Consider the following 21,006-nt stretch of genomic DNA (forward strand, 5'->3'; position numbering starts at 1 on the left):
TTAAAAATCCTATAAATAAATCAACTAAAAATTGATCTCATATGAGGGGAAAAAATCCTACAACAACATTCATACAATTATTAAAAACAAAAACAATTAAAAATAAAATAAAAAACAAATATAGTGAAAAAAACATGAAAAAAGAAGAAAAGTTTTTTTTACCTTAATGTAGTTACAAGTGTAGCTAAGAAGAGAAAAACAATTCGTAAAGTATACTAATTAAAAAAAACTGAGAAGAAAAAAATAAGAAACGAGAAGAAGACATACATGAACATGAAGGAGAAGAGGAGTTGAGGAGAGAAGAGAAAAAGAAGAAGAAGAAGAAGAAGAAGAAGAAAGGAGACAGGTTTGTTGTGAAATTAGGGATTCTAAACTTTTTACTGGGGCGTTTTACTGACGGTTTACCGACGGATAATTAAATATTAATATTTTTCATATTCTATCGGTGATTCCGTCTGTAATATTTAATTTAAATTTTGAATTTAATCAAAAAATTTTAAAAACCGCCAAATATCACCAATGACTTTTCAATCTGTCAGTGATTCCATCTGTAATATTTAATTTAAATTTTTCAGAAAACCGCAAATAACACCGACAACTTTTCAATTTGTTAGTGATTTTGTCTGTAAAGAACAGTAATTAACAGTGTTATTGGGAAGTGAATAGTTTCAGAGCTCTCTGTAAAATACCGATGAAATATTTCATTGGTGATTTCCTTTGTAATTAACATGATGAATAGTATTGACAGTTTACCAACGATTTTACTGACGGAATTACCGACATCATTTTTTTTGCTTTGTTTTAAAAAAAAATTTCTACTGTAATTCCCTCAGTAAATACCGAGGGAATATTTTCATCGGTAAAATCCATCAACAATTTACCATTGAAATATTTTTTCAGTATTTTTGTTTGTATTTATCAATTTTCTGATAGTGAAATGCATCACGTGTAAATCAAAACATATATATCTAGTTTTTGTGTTGAACTATCCTGCCTATATGATGTTCAAGGAAAAGGTTAGCAAGAAGGAGAAGTGAAAAGAAAACCGACCCAATATCTTAGGAGTACTGGCTATGCATAGCATAGAGCATATGTATATTTATGCAAAGTGATAACGACATATAACTAGGAATTATATATATATATATATATATATATATATATATAAAAAAAAAAAAAAATTTAAGCATATTTCTAATTTTGTTTATGCTAGAGTTGGTTTTAGATTCGAGTTACCACTCTATTAAAGTATAATAATATACCAAACCAGATGGATTCAGACACAAACGCACTTATAATATCATCATAGGTCAACCATCTCGCAATGTTTTATTATATATGCACAACACAAAGCACCAAGAAAAATGTTTTTTTTTATTTTTGAATTTATATATTGAATATGGAATATTAAAATAAAATCAAACTAGTAAGGGAAATATGATTTGAAAGAGACCACAAAGCTAATTGAAAACATGTTCACAACGGACAAGAATGGATTTTGAAAGTCCTTTTAAAACAAGGTAGGATTGGCTTTGGAAATGAATTTAAGACAAGTGAGAAAATTGATTTTTAGAAATAAACCTATAATTAATGGGTTAATTAAGATTATAATTAATAGCTAGGGTTAGTTTCACCGATGAAATACAAAAATAGATGGAATTGGAAAACAAACACGCCCACGTACAATATTATCATGTATATTTATTTATTTATTTATTTTATATTATTGAATATAGAATAATATATATGAAATCAAATTGGTAAATGTAATATGATTTGAATCGAAGTACCACAAAGCTATTAAGTGAAATTATGTTTACAACGGATAAAAATGAATTTGAAATTTACTTTAAATTAAGCAAGGTACGTACTGGGACTAGTTTTGAAAATTATGAATATAAGACAAGAGAAACTAATTCTTGAAAATAAATGAGTAAATAATAATTCGCAATGAATTAAAGATTATTTGAGAAGAAATTCAAACACAATGAGCGAGAAATAATCCACAATAGATTAAAAATTATTTTTAAAAATTAAGTGGAAAGAAATGCATCAATTCAAAAGCAACGAGTGAGAGATAGTTCCAACGGATTAAAAATTATTTAAAAAAGATATCCACATACATCAGTGGAATAAACAATAAATGCTTGAGCTTTTAGATTTTTGGGTTTATCTCCTTCTTTCTTTTTTTTTATTTTTGATTAACTTACATGTTCGTACCAGTTTGCGTGCATCTCGACTAATTTTGCGAGCCCTGAAGTTAACGACCATGTAAGCTTTCAATGGCCATCATATTAGCAACCACATGGCTCAAACTTGAAACCATATGGAGAGCAAACCCTTTGATCTCAAGCTCTTACCACTGAACCACCTCCTAAATGATTGGTTTCTCTCCTTTTTTATTGTAGACGTAGTTGTTATCGGCGTCTTTTGTTGTTGCAGCTATCAAGAGGAGTTGCTACCGTCATGCGTGGTGGAGGAACAACCATTATGCGTGAGAGGAAGGTATTTGCTAACTGAAAAACATGGAAGAAAGGGGACGTCGTGTTCTGGTGGCTGTAACTCCGAGAGTTGAATAAGGTGGCTCTAAACCTCATATAAAAAAATAAACAAACACTAGAAAAAAATCCATAACTTATAAATAAAAAATTATAAGTGTATTTTTAGTATTTTTCTCTCCTACTTCAATTTATTTATTTTTATAAAATAATTCTCATTAAATAATTTAATTAATAGAATATTACCAGTTACAGCATGAGTATCATAAAATTTCTCATGGTTCAATCATCCTCCTTTTTATATATTTAAATTTATTTATGTGTGTGGGAAAGATGTATATCTAGACATAAATGTTTATGGATTCATGTGTTATCTTGGAAAAGGGTATTTTGACTAAATAATGTGGTTTATTCTTTTTTTTCAATTTGGTATATGTGCATGAATGGATTTTTGGACTGGTTTTTGAGATATCTAAAATAGAATTTTTGTGTTCGGCTAAATAATTATCCAAGAAAGTTCGGACATTTTTGTTTTTATCTTTGAATTTTTCTATTTCTCAATTCTTCTCTCCTTTTCTTTTCTCATTTTTTCTTGATCTGTTTTTCTTTTTCCTTTTTTTTTTTGCTGAATTGTTTCTCTCATATATTTTTTAATTTACACAATTTTTTCTTTCTCTCTCTCTTTCATACTTGCTAAAAAAATAAAAAAAAATCTAAAAATCGAGAAAAACTTCTCAAATGATTAATATTTTGGAAAATAATGAATTTTTATGAAAAATATTTTTTTAACGTAAATCTCTGGATTTATATGAAAAACAAAATTGGGTTATAAACACATAAAAATACCGTTCTATATATAAAAGTCACAACACTATATTGGAAATCCTATAAAAATAAATCTAAGTTACTAACTTTATTTTATAATAGAAGTTTAATTAATTTATAATCATGAATATATGATAATAATGATAATTAATTACTATTTATTCAAAATATATTAAATTAGCATGTTAATAACCCTTAGTATCACATAATTAGTTGATGAACCATTCGTCGTGGGTGGTTTCTCTAATATAATCCTCAAAAACATATTCAATACTATATATATAAGTATGTTAAACCAAATGGTAAATTAAGTTATTATATATTATATAGGTTTGTGGAGAAGTTATATAGAAGATTTTATTCAATTAATTGATTCCATCAATGGAATGAATATAAAAAAGAAATTAAAAGGGAATTTTTTAAGAACATAAAAAAGAAGTCTTATCGAGTCCAGAGGTAGATCTTTCATCCAATCCGACCCGTGATGATCCCTGTTGTAGATGGAAGAAGTTGAGAGGAGAGGAGCAGAGAGACGTGTAGTCGCCCAGGCCAATAGCAAACTTTAACCTGTCAAGGAGTGTTCCTAAGATCAGAGTTTCTTCAGTCAATTTCTGCCTTTCAAGAGTGACATCATCTACATCCCTCTCTCTCGATTAAAAAAACTAGAAGATGACATTTTCACATTTGTTTAAAGTAAAATTATATGTTTTGAATTTTTATATGGATTAATTTTAATTTTCAACTAGAAAAAAAGTCAGGTTTAAAAGTTTTAAGATTGGCATGTTAGCTCCGATTTAATAACAATATCGGGTAATTTTTTTTTCTTTTGATTGAATTTTTTTTGGTTTTTTTAAATTAATTTCATCAATTTAATTGATTTTGAATTGATCTTTATAATATGTTTTAATTTACTTTTATAATATTATCAAAGTCTCAAACAAATATCTTGGTATTTGGTTGGTGTGATACTCAATTCTACGAGTATTTATTTTTGTTATCATATTATTAAGTAAAATCTAGTTTAAAAAGACACTTGTTAAACTCATTGGAGTCCATGATTCATGTTATGAGTTTGGTAAGTTAAACCACAAAACTCGGAACAATTTAACTTGTTATCGTCTCAATATTAAAAAATATATATCATATTATTTTTTTTTAAAGTCAAATTATATTTTTTATCCATCATCAAGTTATGCTAGAAAAATTCAAGATTGACCAACCAAATCAAATTTAATAACAATATCAAATAATTTATTAAGGCCAATAATTGATAGAAATACAGACCAAAAGCTAGTTAGTGGAGGATTTGTTATCTTTGATCATATATATTTTTCATTTTTCGATTTGAATTGAAGCCCTCTAAGAATATAATGAGCATGAAATGTAAATGGAGACCAGGATATTTCATGACTCCCCATGTTTAATAATTAAATTATGAAACAACAGTGAAAACTGTCTGCAAGCTATATTTTTTTTTTTTTTTTTGTGCTGTTATGTTACAATTACACCAAGAGCAACCCGTCACCTGAAAACCTATACATCTTTTGCGACGTGCCAAGTCAAAATCTCTATTAGAAAAAATTAAGAAGAGAAGGGGAAGGTTGCTCCCTATGTTACAAGAAACAAATTAAATTCTAGCGTTAGTGTTGGGTTAGAGCTTTGTACATGGTTTCATGGTACACTGTCACTTGGCGGCTTTTACATCCGCTCTGGTGCAGAAAAAATTATGCCAAACAAATGACGAAGCAGGAAACCGAATCAGCTACTGTATAATGAGGATTCACCAAAACTACAAAATTTCTTCTCAATGAGGCGCCGAGGCCGCATCCAGCATCTTTCATATCATGCACGGAACCACCGCTGGTCAGTGTTCTTAACCACCCAGCATGCCCCAGCAAAATGAACACGTTCTTCACTGAATATAGCTTAAGGTAGGTTCTGCAGGCCTCGTGGAATGGCGCGCTTGCCTTGTCAATATCACTTTTAAGGGTTGTATTCGCACCGTACTGGTGAATATTGGAGCAGAGAATCGGATTTTCGACACCAATACTCAGCAGCGTGCGCCACCGTTCAATCTGAAAAACTCTGGCAGGTGGTTGTTGTAGCAGGGGACCTCAAATTGCCAAGCAAGAAAAAGAAGAAACCAATTCACAGCTATTTCATGTTCTTCTTTGTAAGATTTATTCCCTTCGCTCTCTCCATTTCAGCCTCCTTCTCAGCTTTCTTCTTCTCCAATTCAGCCTGTTTCAAATTTTCTTCATGCGCTTTACGAAACAATCTCACAAAATTTAAGAGAGTAGTGGTAACTGCATCAGTGAAGAAGTCATTTTAGATTCTCTCCATTGTTAATCCTTAACATATAGACTAGACTTGACTTGTATTTTAGTGCTACAAAAGTTTGATTCCTCCATAGTCCACAGCTTGTCCTTGTTTTTTTTTATCCTTTTCCACCATTTCATATTTATATCACAATTCTTCCAACATATAACTACTGAAGTATTTCTCAAGGAAACAATATAGTATTCATGAAAATTCAATTTGTATCATAGGCCTCGTTTAGTCTTCTCGTGTTTGGGATAATTTTCTAGAAGTTTCCTCCTTTTCCCCCTCTGAATATTACTCCATGCCCCCATTGTTTTTACCCAGTTCCAAATCAACAAAACTGACCCAAGCCTCATCAAGTACAATCCCGCAGAAACTTTATGTTATTTATAAACATCAAACCTAGTTGAGATACTGAACTTAGTCCACTAACAAATAACCTGTGGGTATACCACAGCGTATTACTACCAAATCCAATGCTCTATAAAATCGTAACTTCACAGATCAATTAAATAAGAAGGGTGTCCAATGCATAACTTGCCTTGCTCAAATGGGCAACGGGCTGGATCCTCACCGAAGTACAGTGCTAGTGCATCTGCATTTCTACCCTGTCCATCACAAGACAATGATTGATGACTGTGATAATAAAACCTATTTACTCTGGTAGATAATAGCGGATGCAAATGAATAGTCAGCAAATTACCACCACAGCATAGAAATTTGTCACGGACGCCACCTCCGTCTCAGCAACACCAATGAATTGTTTTAGTGTCTAAGAAGTCGCATAAGAGAATGTTAGTGCACAAAGAACATATTAACATGCATAAGAAACAAAATGTAAATTACAATGATCCTCTACTAAACATATAAAATTGAAATTACATAATGGCACATTCTCAAAAGGATAAACTGCTAAGATACTATAAAGATTTTTTATAGTGAGGACCAAAGTTAAGCCCAATCATGCAACTATATTTGAATCTGATGTTACATCAACTACAGATACCAGCTAATGCATCTAACCACTGATATTTCATTAGTGATCAATGTCAATATCTTATCAAAGTAAAGGAAATAATTTTATATAAGATCAACCCCCGAAGGAAAAAGAAATAGCAATGAATCATATCGGTACTTTAACAAGCTCACTAAGCCAAGAACTCCTATTCTTACAAAGGAAAATGATGCAGTATCAGTTGACCAAAGGCAAAAAAGAAAAAAAAAACAACAGAAGGGCCAAATCCCCGAAGTATAGCAAGCCATTTCAGATTCCTACAAAGTTAAAGCAATAAACGATGGAACAACATAATAGTAACAGTAACAGTAATAGTAATAGTAATAGTAATAGAGGAAATTTCAGTAAGCAGTTTTAAAGAGGCAAGATGAAATAAAAACCATTAAAACAGTTTTTACACAGAATAGAAATCAAACAATGGGCTAACCTTTCGAAAAACTTCAGATACAAGACCATCATTTTCTGATGCTGCCAGCTCCTGCTTAACCTTCTCTAATCCCTTGATGATAGCCTGCATTTCTTCTGCTAAAGACTTCAATTGTATCTGCAACAAACGACGACTCCGTCTAAACATAATCTTTTTACTGTAATTAAGTGTCGTTGACAATTAAAACAAGGCATGTACCTTAGATGCAGTTTCAAGGCTAACAAGGTCCCGGTGAAAATCTAGAAGCATTGGTGACTTAGCAGCAAGGACCTAGGAGACAAGAAAACAAAGTGTGAGTCTGATCATAAAATTGGCAATTGCCACTGGAGTTCATTTCTTTGATAAGAGGTAAAAAATAATATCGATTAGCAAACATTACAGAACCAGTAGATAAATGAACACAACAGTAGAACAATGAACATAATCTAAAACAAAGCAAAGACAATATATAGTTTCCATTTTATACAACTTTGATTCAAATAAAAAATCTCTAGTGTGGAGATTCTAAAATGGAATATTTTATGACTATCTATTGTTTGTAAGGATTCGTCATTTCATGTTTTCATTAAATGAATCATTTTCTGAAAACAAAAGGAGAAATTAACTATTATAAGTCTCACTGCAGATGACATTACAATTGCAACAAGGATAGAATCTTAGAGCAATTCACGTTCAAAATTTTACGTTTCTGAATCACATCCTTTTCAACTTAATGATATAAGTGCACCCAAATATGTTCTCCAATATTAATCTAATGCTAATGCCAAATTAACAGTCTCCAGATTACATATTCCCAAAAATCTCAAACTCAAAAAATCCCAACTTCACTAAGTTTTTAAATGCACTTAGACTGCCAAAAAATAGAGTTCAGTTCCTTCTTAATTCAATACGGCTTGAGCACCCATTCCACAACCTGCATTGTGCACCTAAAAGACATGGTTTGGGAAAACTTATTGTTGCATTGTTCAATTCAATACAAAATTCAGGACTTAATATTGCTAATCAAATAGCTAGTTACATAACCATCACATCCCAGGAAGCAACAGAGCAATCACAACCAGGCTCCACAATCAACAAATTTAGAATAGAAAATCTAAAATTGTCAGTAAACATGATTTTGATTCCACTAGGAAAGTTAAAAAAAAAAAAGAACATAACACTAATCATACCTTGCAAAGATAATGCATAAGTGTCATCTTGTTGTTGGAAGCGCGCGTATCAGTGAGTTTTAAGAGACTGTCCAACTTGAATCCAATTGCAGAACCTGTACAGATAGGAATGTATTTCATATCTTATATCTATGGAAAAAATAAAAGCTCAAAACATTAAAAAGTGCTCATTGAGGTAGGAGACTATCAGCTGGTAAGATGATGGAAAATAAATAACAAACAAGTGAGAGAAACCAATAATGATCATATGAGTACCAGATAATATGGACATGCATGCTTGAATTCTTCCAAAAGAAAACCAATATTTGATATCTTACATGTTCTATTCATGTTTACCATGTTGTTTATAGTAGTTTCTTTTCCAAAACGCATGAGAATCACTCCTAAAATGATCATTACTTGGCAGGAAAGTGTTCAGAGATCACTAGTTGGGGGAGAGATTAGGTAATAAGAGAATGGGGAAGAAGAGGAAAGGTGACTATATGAGAGAAGAATAGGGACAGGAAAGACAAATAATTAGAGTTGAGCGGAAACACTTTCATAGTTTAAGAACTAAAAACTGAAAATAATGGTAGATAAAATAAATAAATAAATAAAAATGCCAAACAGAAAATAGAATGGAACTAAATCAACTATTGGACAGGAAATAAAATATAAAATCCCTAAAACAAACATCATGTGTTTAAATTACAGCTCCATGATTCTCAGTCAGTTCCACATCACATAAAACCTTCAAATTATACTTTGCTAGATTTATAATATCTCAAAAATATCAATCCTTGTCACTACAACAGACATCAAAAGATGGGAAGAGGAGCTGTTTCCTTTAAAGTTGAAGCTGCATGGAGTGTTGGTAAAGGCACTAGTTGAGTTTAAGCCATGAGTTGTGATATACTGAAAATAGAGTTCAAAGCTCAAGACTAATTGTACAGATAGTGGCAATTGGCACATCTTATAAATACTGTGATCTTGTTGCTCTAAGACGGCATATGGTTCTTCTGATTCTCTAAGTTGCAATAAAGGCTATGCCCCTCAAGAAGGTGTTTAAACAAAGACACGGTTAATTATGGAAAGAGCAAGCACACCGTCACAGGCAATTAAGTTGTGCTTCTTCTTTAATTGTCTCATGAAAACATACAGATAATCATGTCAGGTGCCATTACGAAAGTTCCTTGTAAACCTTTATTGGGAATAAAACATTTATAATTTCCTTGGTTCAGTATTCCCCAGATAAAGAATTTTCTCAAGAATTTCAACAAGAGAGAATTCCAGAACTCGATAAGAATTTAGAACCTGAACTACTTACCTCGTGCAGTTCCTTGATTCAGTGTATTCCCCAGATAAAGAATTTTCTTCAAAATATCTTTCAATTTGAGGGAATTCCGGACCTATTAAGCAGAGATATTCATGCCCCTTATGTAAAAAAATGAATGTGTAAACTAACAGAAGGCTTCATTATCATTTGCAGAGCATACCTCATCACATGCAGAATTTACAGTGTTTAAGCTCTTTTTAAACTCTGAAATCTGTGAAACAGAGCAAGATAAGAAAACTGTGGAGAAAACCATAGTTTAGGAGATTTGTAAATTTATGAAAACCACACTAACAATGCACATCAGCCCAAACCTGAGAGCCAAATTGAATCTTGAAAGAAAATACCCTCAACTTGGACTCAACACGTGGCACTTTCATCTGCTCCAAGAAGTACTGGAGGAACACATAATAAAGTTGAATAGTTCAAATTATCAAAATAAAAAAAAAATGCATTCAAGTTATCCAGTATAACCAATAGGTAAAATCAGTTGTCATAAATAATGTGATCTACATGCATGCCAAAGATTCAAATGAATGGGCTTAGCATGATAAACTATAGTCAACATGCACTGTAATATCCTCAAAGATAAAAATTTATAATGACCTCAATTATAGCAGTTGAAACTATCAAGACATGTGCAGTCAGCTTTCACCAATTCATACATCCACAAATTAATAAATGCCCTATTATAGCAATTGAAGCTATCAAGACATGCAGTCAACTATCACCAATTTCATGCATCCTAGTTCAGCTCTGCCAAGCACATAGACCATATCTCAATTTGTGCATGATATTCTTGAGCAGGGCCAAGCTAATTTTTCCTCCATGGTTCCAATAATATCAGATGTCTTCAAAGAGCCTTCCAGCTTTCCCCTTGTACTGCCCTAGCTCTTATATAGCTTCTAAACAGCTTTTAAGTCTACCATCCAAGTCCTGCCATAGGATCCTTTCTCTTTTTGGGCATAAATAACCATGTCCTTAATATGAAAGACAACAGTGACTAACATTTGCTCATCTAATTGAAAAATTGTGTTGAAGTTATTCACTCTACTTCCAAGTAGAGTTTGCAGTTCTGCTGCTCATGAAGAGATTTCCACAATATAGCATTCTTTTTTAGAGTGATGGAGAAAAGTTACTGCTTATATTCCATATATCAATAACAACTACGACATTATCAAGCTTCCAACAATATCACTCTAGAACAGAATACTTGAAGTCTCCAAAGGAACAGGGCAATTTAGACTTAGGATTTCCAGTTGGAGGTTTTGGTTTCCATGGGTGGAGGGGTGAAAAGAGTTACCCACCATTGTATAGGACAAGACCCATTGAAGCCTCCCAATAAAACAATAAAATAATTTAAAATTAAACACGTAACAAAAACAGAATTTGGAGATATCCATCAGAAAGTGGGGCTTGCCTATCACGTTCATCACTTCTAATGCAGTTCATGATACTTCATGCAGACATGTTCAAACTACTTGTACCCTGCTTTGGTATAATAACCTTCTTTTAAAAACAAAACCAAAACCAAAACAAGAGCAAAGGAAAGGAAAAGGGCAACCAGGAAAGAAAGAGCAAAATGACTAGAAAGGCAATGATATTCTTAGCCTACATCTTTTTATTAGATAAAAGAAGAAAATCTATTAGAAATATTGGGTATTTCTTTCTACCCCTAGACAACCAAACTTTGTTGATGAATCTCCCATAACTTGTCACAAGACAGTTTCTATTCTTTTCCTCTTTTTTCTCTTATATAGGAGAAGAAATTTCTCAATGCTTTCTTATCATCTAGTATTAGAGATTCAGATTATTTTAACTTCAAAACTTCTAGTAATCTTGAAGAACAAAATCCAATTCTTTCACGGTGCTTACAATCACCACAGTACTTTCCATGTGCCATTTTTAGAGGGCCAAACCAAATTTCTCGTACCACGAGTTAATGTCTTCTTATGCAGCACTTTCCAATTAAAAAATTGATAGTTTTGAGTTCATAATTTCAAATGGAAATTATCAGGGTATCATAAGTTTGTCTTCTTATGCAGCACTTTTCAATTAAAAAATTGATAGTTTGGAGTTCATAATTTCAAATGGAAATTGTAAGGGTATCATGTACCAGTGATACTATACACTAACTTTTAGGGTTAAATAGATCAGCAACCTATCTACTTTATTGTCAAAATGAAAACTAAAATGGGCAAGCACAATTATACATTAACTAGCCATAATCCATCATTTCAGATAATGAAAGAGATGCTATAAAGATTTTAAGAAGAATAAGCCAGGCTACAAGTATGGAGTCACACACCAATCTTCTAGAGTTCAACTAACCCATGTGTGACACCTGACAAAGTACTCAAGAATGCATTCCAGTAAAAGATGAGGAATTTCTGGTTGATAAATAAATTTTGCAGACCTGTTCACACTTTCCCAGTTTCTCCTTGTCACCAGTGTAGCCCTGTTATTTTGCAATTAATCATGGTTAAACGTCTAATATTGACATTGAGTTTCAAGGGTCACAGAATGTCAAAGTACTCTTGAATATGAAATGGAATGTAAATGAGATCATAATTATTTGAAGTTTCACCTTGAGAAGTTCCATCTCCTCTTTAGTGGGACAGAACTTTATAAGATTTTCCACTTGATCAACATCTAATATTGAGTCATCCAATGCTAGTACCGCAGCCTAAAAATATGCAGGCAGGTGTCATATTAGTTAATGAATAACAAAAATAACCTAAATTTCACACAAAAAAAAAGACAAAAAAAAGTTGCAGCTCCCCTTGCACCAAAGGTGGTAGATTCCAGAATAAATAAATTTTTATTATCAATGCATAAAAGCATGTTGTCTTTGCTTAAATCAACCACTGAGCTGAATCTTTTAAGAGGGAAACCTACTATAACTGGGGCAAAATTGCATGCATGCACAGAAGTAACATATAACCTGTCATGGATGAAAATGATAGCTCGTGAAAGTAAAATCCACCACAAGGTTAAAATGATATTAAGACCCCTAAATAATACATTTTTTATTCACAAAATCCTGCCCCAAGATTACCAGCTCTGCTCATCTCCCAGTCACAGCTGTCTGCAAAAGCCCTAAAGCAACGCAACCTAATATTGGTTCCATTTCCACATCAAAAAACGAAATTTAAAATTCAATAGTACAGGGAAATCCAAGTTGCAGGAGAGTACGCTCCAAGGTCAACAAACAGTGGTGAAGGCTGGCCAAATCAGGGAAATCAAAGTCACAAGAGAATGTGCTCCTAGGTCAACAGACAGGATAGCTTCTGAACATTACATTACACCCAACCTTTTACACTTCAAAAAACATGCATTTCTATAAATGGCTCAAGACTAGCACAAATTGCTTGAAAAGTAGAAGTCAACTCTCTTTTAAATATACACAACAAAAATATGAACACAAACCACATGATGCTACCCCATTTAAACTTGGGAATCTCAAGCATTGCATCTAGTCTAAGTGCACAATATCACATCTTCATCCACTAATCAAGAAAAATAGTTTTGATAAATAAAACAGATATTCTTATCACTGCAAGCACTTCCAAGATGTCTGATCTTACCATCATGTCAGAAAGTGGCATCTTAACTTTTGTAAGCATGATTTCAGTGTTATTTGCCCTCCGCAGATCAATCTACAGTTGACAACAAGATGCTTCATTTGAGAGACATTAAGTTGTAAGAAAAGGATATAGATTCTATCCTAATAATATTTTCTTCAACAAGAAACAGCAAAAATTGCAATCAAATTGATATATATTCAGAAAGAGACACAAAAACACACATGGCAATCACACAGAAATAAATAACTAATAGAATTTGAACACAGATAAATGAAATCACTAATGCATGATGAGACTGCACGAGGGGCATATATTTCTTTAATGGTGTTTCTTTTTTATTACATGCATCACACCTGCTTAGCATCCAACTCAACTGAACCTTAATATCAAATTCCTTAGGGTCAAATACGTTTCCTTCATCCCATTATATGTGGAGCGTGTTTGACTTTTCCATGAAAAATTGAAAATTACATCCTTACAATTTCAATCCAAGTCAACTTCAGCATGGTTTGACCCTTAACAGTATACAGCCTAGCATTTAAGACATATGTTACTCTATCTGCACTTAAAAGGTATAACATTGATAAATAACTTATCCGGGGGAGATATTGTAAGCTCAGCTATCAACCAACTATTATGCAATGGCCCATAAAATGAAGATTTAGCTATATCACACAAGGATTTCTCCATATATCACAAAACAAAGGCCACTGACATTGGTTATTCAGCTATTCACCTGAAATCCAAATAATAATTACAGTTGCTACCAACATCAAACGTCTAGACTTGCATTTTCAAGCTTAATGTTTGTATGGTCAATGCATGGCCGTGCTTGGTTGTAGGAAATCCAAAGATTGGTATTTGTAGGTAGTTGGGTAGCGCTCCCGGTGCAGTTGATTAAAGATAACAAATCGATGTAAACTCTAGTAAACAACTGATAAGAAGTAAAACTGGAAGGTAGTTTTGTTTTTATCCCAAGTGTAAAAATTTCATAAATACATACTAAGCAACATGTTCATTGTCTGTATAAAGAATGTCTGAATAACTGATGCAAATACATTCAAAGTAACTTTTCTCACCAAATTATCACAGAAACTACAAAAATAAAACACCAGTTCTAGAATCATTCATCACGATATCTTCCCTAGAAAACAAAGGCCTATGGGCTAATGAGAAAAGTGGTGCAATTCCTACCACAATCAAATTAACTAAAGCCTTGTGGAGAAAGTAAATGCAACTTATGATATTATGATTGGAAAAAGAAGAAACACCATTGAAAATAAATTAAGAAGTGAGAGAAACATAAAATATAACCCCAGCAACAAGAATAAAATATCCATCACACACATCTGAGGTTTTTTTACAGACAAATTTCAAGGCAGGGAAATGAATTTTAGATTACCAGGTTAACTTTGTCAGTTTTTGATCCAACAGACTTGCGTCTTCCTCCAGCTTTACCCAAATCAGCAGGTTTGGGGACGGTTGCAGAGAAAAGGCTTTCTAGCTCTGATACATCGAATTCTGGTGCACTATGGCACAAGGATACAACACCATATAAAAAAAACAGAGAAAATGATGCATAACCGTAAATAGTGAGGCGTGTATACATTCAGGAAAGTATGGCTGAATAGTGTGTTAGTAATTATAAAAGAAAATTCAATTGGTATAAGAAGTTGCAGTACATTTGGGGCTCTCCATGCCTTTGCAGCTCTTCCCATAAGCTTCCTTGTATTGCTCTTGTTACCTTGCTCCAATGCAAAGGCTTTAAGGAAGATCTTCTGGGTGCTGTAGCGGATGTCCCCATCCCTGAAAGACGTGAAAGCCCACGCCCTCTTCCTAAAGGGAGACCTCTGGCACTACCTGGAGGTGGAGGAGGTGCACTGCCTGGAGGTCCTGGTGGTGCTGGAGGGCCAGGAACACGAGCACCTGGTGGAGCTGGAGGAGGCGGGGCGGCTCCACGACCCATAGGAGGCGGGGGAGGCGGGGCTCCACGCCCCGGAGGTGGCGGGGGAGGCGGGGCTCCACGCCCCGGAGGTGGCGGGGGAGGCGGGGGTCTCCCCGGAGGAGGTGGTGGTGGAGGAGGAGCTCCACGCCCTGGAGGAGGAGGAGGTGGTGGAGGAACTGCACAGCCTGGAGGAGCAGCAACTCCACGCCCTGGAGGAGGAGGCGGTGGTGGAGGAGCTCTATGCCCTGAAGGTGGTGGGGGGGGGGGAGGAGCTACACGTCCTGGAGGAGGAGGTGGTGGTGGTGGTGGTGGTGGTGGTGGAGGAGGAGCTACCTGTCTTGGAGGATGTGGTCGTGACGGAGGAGCCTGACTCATAAATGGAGGTGGAGGTGGAGGTGGGGGTGGGGGTGGGGGTGGGGGCGGTGGAGCTCCATGTGCTGGTTGCAAGGGAGGGGGTGAGGGTGGGGGAGCTCTATGTGAAGCATGTGTAAGAGGTGGAGGTGGAGGTGGAGGTGGATTGGGAACTCCAACTCTGCCATGATATGAAGTAGTAGAAGCACTCAAAGGGGGAGGAGATGGTGAAGAATAAGTTGGAGCAAGAGCAGCTGGAGTATAATTAGAATTCCAAGGGGGTGGGGGAGGTGGGGGAGGCAAAACCTTCCTGATACTCTGTCCACTGGACAGAGGGGGAAAGGGAGGGGGTGGTGGTGGAGATAAATGCTGTGGAACTATCTGAATATTCTGCCTGCTAAATGATGAGGATGGCGGAGGAGGAGGGGGAGGGGGAGGGGGAGGGGGAGGAGGTGCTGGTGCCGGGGGAGGTGCTTCACCTACTGGACTGGCCTGAAAATCATACAATGAAGATTTGTTGAAATAAGGAGGCGGAGGAGGAGGAGGAGGCGGCGGCGGAGGCGGAGGAGGAGGCGGCGGGTGCACAACTTGTTGCCAGTCAAGAGAAGGATGTGATTCAGTTGTAGTAGGAGACCCACTTGAAATTAAATCTCCAGGGGCAGTGGCAACAGAAGTCGTCTTTACATGGCCACCGGCACTAGAGTCCTTTGTTGAAGCACAAAATCCAAGAGCTGGTGGTGCACTATTATATCTTGATGGTGGATATGCTACATGCATTGAATTGGTAAAAGGGCCTTTATTAGGGGGAACCCACCGAGGAACAGTATTTGGCTTGCTTTGTTTTCCATTAGTTCCCTGTGGTTCATGTTGTTTAGTCTTTTGTTTGGTTACAATTGAATCTGCAGCCGGTTTTGCATTTGATGTAGGATGTCTCCTTGGTGAAGGTAACACTAATTTCTCATGTTTTTGTCTGCCAACATCAGCACTCAACTTTACTGGTGGAATGATGGATTCTAACTTCTTTGTAGAAGTATTTTCTCCATCACCTTGATCTTCCATCTTTTTAAGTTCCCCATCCACATCTTCAATCACTTCTGTTGTTTCTTCACTCAGTGTATCAGTAGCAACAACCACAGAATCTGCCTTGGGATCCCCATCATCCACAGCAATGTCTTTCACTGCCAAAAAATCAGACTCCACCTTCTCATCTACCTTGTACTTGACATCATCCACAGCAATATCCTTCACTGCATCAACACTAGAATCTAGCTTCCCCTCCTGTTTGCGATTCCCATCATCAGAAGCACAATCTTCGAATGAGTGCAGATCCGAATCCTCCTTCCAGACTTCTTTGCTGTCTACATTAACTGGCATGTTGTCATGAACTATATGAGAAGCCTCATCCACCTTCGCTTCATGCCCATCCACTACATTGCTGAAAATTTCTTCCACCTCAAAAAATTCCTCAGGTGAAGCACTTTCTGTCTCATTCCCATCTTCATTCGCCATGACTGCGGTGACATTAGGCACAACAGCATCAGCATCCGCAAAAAGTACCTGATACAGATATGAGTATGCATTCAACTCCTACAGCTTCAGAAAAGAGGGTCAACAAAAGAATTAGGTTAACCTACCTCTGCTCTGAAGTCCTTTGGAAATTGGTCCTTGGCATCCCAGAGAGTGTCAATCTCATCACGAATGAGCATCAAAATATTGGCCCGCACAAATGCTGTGTGGAACATCACTCTGAACATCATCTCCTCACGTACCAAATCTTCATCTAAATGGATGCACTCAAGAACAATATCCCCTTGAATACGGCACCTTATATCTATTTTCACTAGCGTGCACTCTTCCTGCAATTGATGAAATTCATAAGAAACACCTTAAAGTGGAGGCGTTTCATGTACCATTTTCAATTACATGACTAAGGGCATTACCTGCTGGTACAGGCGAACATGTTTTTTAGTCTTTGACGTAGAAAACAGCAGCTTGGAAGTTCTATTGGCTGGTTTTGAAGGATCCTGGCCATAAACACGAACAACTGGCCGGCAACCTTTGCCCCCCTCAAATAATGGAAGGGCTCTAAGCATCAGACAATCCAACAGTAAAGGAGTATCTGATGGAGGCCAATCTGAACCAAAATTTCTTCTAGAAATGTACTGAAGATATCTAAGTTGGGAAGGCTGTGGATTTAAAGGAGATAAAAGATGAAGAAGCTCCCTAGGAGCTTGCTTGTAGACCATTTCAAGAGTCTTGTTCTCCCCAGTATACTGTTTCCGATATAACAAAAGACCTGCAAGCATGAAAGCAAGTACAGGCCAACCTCCTCTTTCACAATGCATTAACAGCACATTTTGTTGCCCTTCCAAGGACAGCCAGCTTTCGCTTGATCTAAGGAAGTGGTGGATCATCTCCAGTGGCAGCATAGGACAGCCCTCATACTGACGAGGGTAATCCATAACTGTCATGTCATACTGAGACAATATGTCCGAAATTTGGCTCCGCCTCTCTCCTTCTCTAAAGTTAAACACCATGAAGGACGCATCAGGAAAGTGGTCTTGTAGCTGCGCTACAATGCCACCCAAGTACACCTTAAACTCATCTTCTTCCAACACATCCGTGGAGAAGCAACAATCAAACACTGCAAAACAACGAAAATGATAAAACGAATTAGCTAAAAAGTGCTGATACGTCAAAATTTCTAAAGCTCCATCAAACTCCTCAACATTTCAGCCACTTAACAAGTCTGTCTAAGCTCTCAAAACCTAGGAGCATTGCCAAGATTAAATACCGGACTTCGAATAATTCACAACTAAATTATAAGAAACCTAATCATCAGGTTTGAATTGTTCAAAACTAGCAAGCAATTAAGCAGAAATTTGAAGATGCATTCAATACCGAAATTAAGAAGGAAAAAAAAAAGTACCGTAAACTCTCTCGGAGATCTCAAGAAGCCGATCCGGCGGCTTCCGGTAGAAGAAGCGTCTGAACAGCGCCATCTGATGGCGCTGTTTCTCCGGCGATCGGATCCAAACCGTTGATTTACAATAGCACCGGAAAGATCAGAATTGAGCAACTCAAAATCATAGCAGATCCCGATATTCTCCAACACAATTAATTACACACGTATATAAAATAAAAATTGAAAGAAAAAACAAAATGGACAGCGTTTCTGAAGAGACAGTCGGTTACGTAATTGGATCAAATCAACCACAATGAGCATAACATTTCACAATTTAGCTCTCTATAATAATATTATTCAATTTAGCTCTATATAATAATATTATTATTAATTAAAATAATAATAATCAACAGAGGAAAGTGTCTTTGTGTGTGTGGCAAGTGACAGTCGAGAAAAGAGATCAAGGTGAAAATGCGGAGATAAGGTCTTCGGAAGAGGAATTATTTTGGATTCAAATGTTGATCGATGTTGTTTTTTTTTTTATTATTAACTATTATTGTTTTTTTTTTTTCCTTTTCGTAAGAAAATCACATGGAGAGAAAAGGAGAGAGAAGCATAGTGGGGACTGTCAAGGAGAATAGTTTCGATTCAAAGACCCCTCTCTCATTTGATAAATTGGCCAATTAGGATACAAAATACAAATAAAATGTAAATTAACATGGAGAACAAAAATTTAGTAAAATAGCATAATTTAAAATATCACCATCACGGTTCTAAACGGTAATATTTTATTAACGTCGTGGTTCATATATATAATATTTACTTAAAAATTATAATTAAAAATCACAATAAAATTATAATTAATATTACAATTCTAAACTGTAATATTTCATAAATATTGTAGTTTAAAAAAACAACATTCAACCAAATATCGCAATTATGAACTACAACATTAATATAATTGGCATTTATTCAAAGAGACTAATTTAAGAAAATTGTTGGACTACAAACAGTTCAGTTATATGAATTTTTTGTGTTTTAAGCCTAAAAAATTTATAAAATCATAGTCTTTATTAATCTAAAATTTAATTTATTTTATGATTTTAAAGAGTTATAAATATTAAAATTTTAATAAAATTTGGACAGAGTTTCCCTTATAAAGAAATCATACTCAAAAATTTATCTCGCTTTAAAAAATCTACAAAAAACCACAATAACTCTAATCAAAAAATTCTAACTAAACTCAATACATTCTCATATTTTATAATCACAAGTAACTCTAGAAATGACAAAGATAAAAAACATATATGCACGCAAAATGAATAAAAAATAATTTAATAATACAATATTCAAGTAATTAAAATCTCAAAATATATAAACATAATTCATTTATCTATCTACGTCTACAGGATTATCCAAACTCATCAGTTGCATGATTAGATCTAGCTCTTGCACATGCTTGAATAGCCTCGCTCTCTGCCATAACATTATCAAAAGTTATTCTCTCTTCAAGGTTTGATGTCTAGTGCGGCAAACATTTAACCATCAGGACGCAATGGTGTAAACTTTTGTTTCTTTGTCAGTATTATAAATATAAGATGTGGTCTCTCGACCTTCCGGTAACATGAAACCAACCTAATATTAATAAAATATTAATGTTAAATTAAAATATCAATACATAATACTCAACGTTTAACATATATTAATTAAGAAAATATTTGGTTACTTATGATATTTTGAATCCATTAGGCATGTTACTCATACTGTATGTATTTAGTTGTAGGAACCTACTCGGGATCCAAAGTAATGACTCGACGTGTGATGCTCATGTATCAGGTTATATACTCTTCATCTGTAATCACATGATGCATCTCTATATATATCTCATTCTTTGTTCATCCTATTGTCATACATAAATTCTATGTCGGGTTAACTAGTCGTAATCATTACTTTTACCCTGACAAGTCATGGTGTGCAATGCATCACTTGTGTCGATGTCGACTGGAATATGTTATTTGTAGCTGAATTGCCGCATTGTCCATTTTGGACAATGTTGCTCAACCATCTCAAAAAAAAAATCAGCGAGACCACTGGTATCCATATGTCTATCCCACAAGTGCAAACAATTGGAACAATCGTCAATCTTTCATTAAAATAAGGCGTCCACACGACTTGTAGGATATAAGTTTTTTAAATATTAAAAAACAATAATTCAGTGCAATGTAATGATTTTTATTAAACAAATGATTCAAAAAATATTCAGATAGCATGTTGTATATCTAACTTGCTCCGATAAAATGTCAACACATGTGTTAGATTAATTTTCAAATACTCTACCACCACACCATCTAACATTAAAAATATGTCAGTTTCATTTTATTTTTTAAAAGTACAATTATAAAATGCGTATAATTGCAAAATAACGTCACCATACCTGCATCCGAGTGGAAGATGAAATAATAGTGTCACTGTAAAGATATAACATAAATATATTATAAGACATTCTATAATAATAATAATAATAATAATAATAATAATAATAATAATAATAATGATGATGATGATGATGTTTAAAAAACACGTCATATCTTGGTCAATTTGACTTAATTGTAACTAAATTACATTATTATAACATAATTGGCAAAATTCA

At 34.7% G+C, this 21,006-nt stretch overlaps 1 protein-coding gene across 4 annotated transcripts; it reads right to left on the minus strand.

The window, feature by feature from the left end:
* Positions 1-4,865: 4,865 nt before the first annotated feature.
* Positions 4,866-18,993, minus strand: LOC133676276 (formin-like protein 20). 4 transcript variants are annotated; one of them, XM_062097925.1, is made up of 17 exons: positions 18,381-18,987; positions 17,392-18,095; positions 17,086-17,307; positions 14,838-17,008; positions 14,558-14,684; positions 13,156-13,227; positions 12,156-12,254; positions 11,985-12,026; positions 9,883-9,963; positions 9,732-9,782; positions 9,563-9,644; positions 8,257-8,351; positions 7,286-7,357; positions 7,088-7,204; positions 6,349-6,417; positions 6,187-6,253; positions 4,866-5,564 (listed from the first exon to the last, which is right to left on the minus strand). In XM_062097925.1, exons 1-17 carry the CDS (start codon positions 18,451-18,453, stop codon positions 5,560-5,562), a joined length of 4,149 nt encoding a protein of 1,382 aa, XP_061953909.1. In that variant the 5' UTR covers positions 18,454-18,987; the 3' UTR covers positions 4,866-5,559. The 4 variants fall into 4 exon arrangements, with proteins under 4 accessions (XP_061953909.1, XP_061953908.1, XP_061953911.1 ...); XM_062097924.1 differs by having other exon boundaries at positions 4,866-5,629; positions 18,381-18,985; XM_062097927.1 differs by lacking the exons at positions 4,866-5,564; positions 6,187-6,253; positions 6,349-6,417; ... (5 more) ...; positions 9,883-9,963; positions 11,985-12,026 and having other exon boundaries at positions 12,202-12,254; positions 13,156-13,247; positions 18,381-18,991.
* Between the last annotated feature and the right edge of the window lie 2,013 nt (positions 18,994-21,006).

Source organism: Populus nigra, chromosome 16 (assembly GCF_951802175.1).
Source record: "Populus nigra chromosome 16, ddPopNigr1.1, whole genome shotgun sequence".
NCBI classification, from domain to species: domain Eukaryota; kingdom Viridiplantae; phylum Streptophyta; class Magnoliopsida; order Malpighiales; family Salicaceae; genus Populus; species Populus nigra.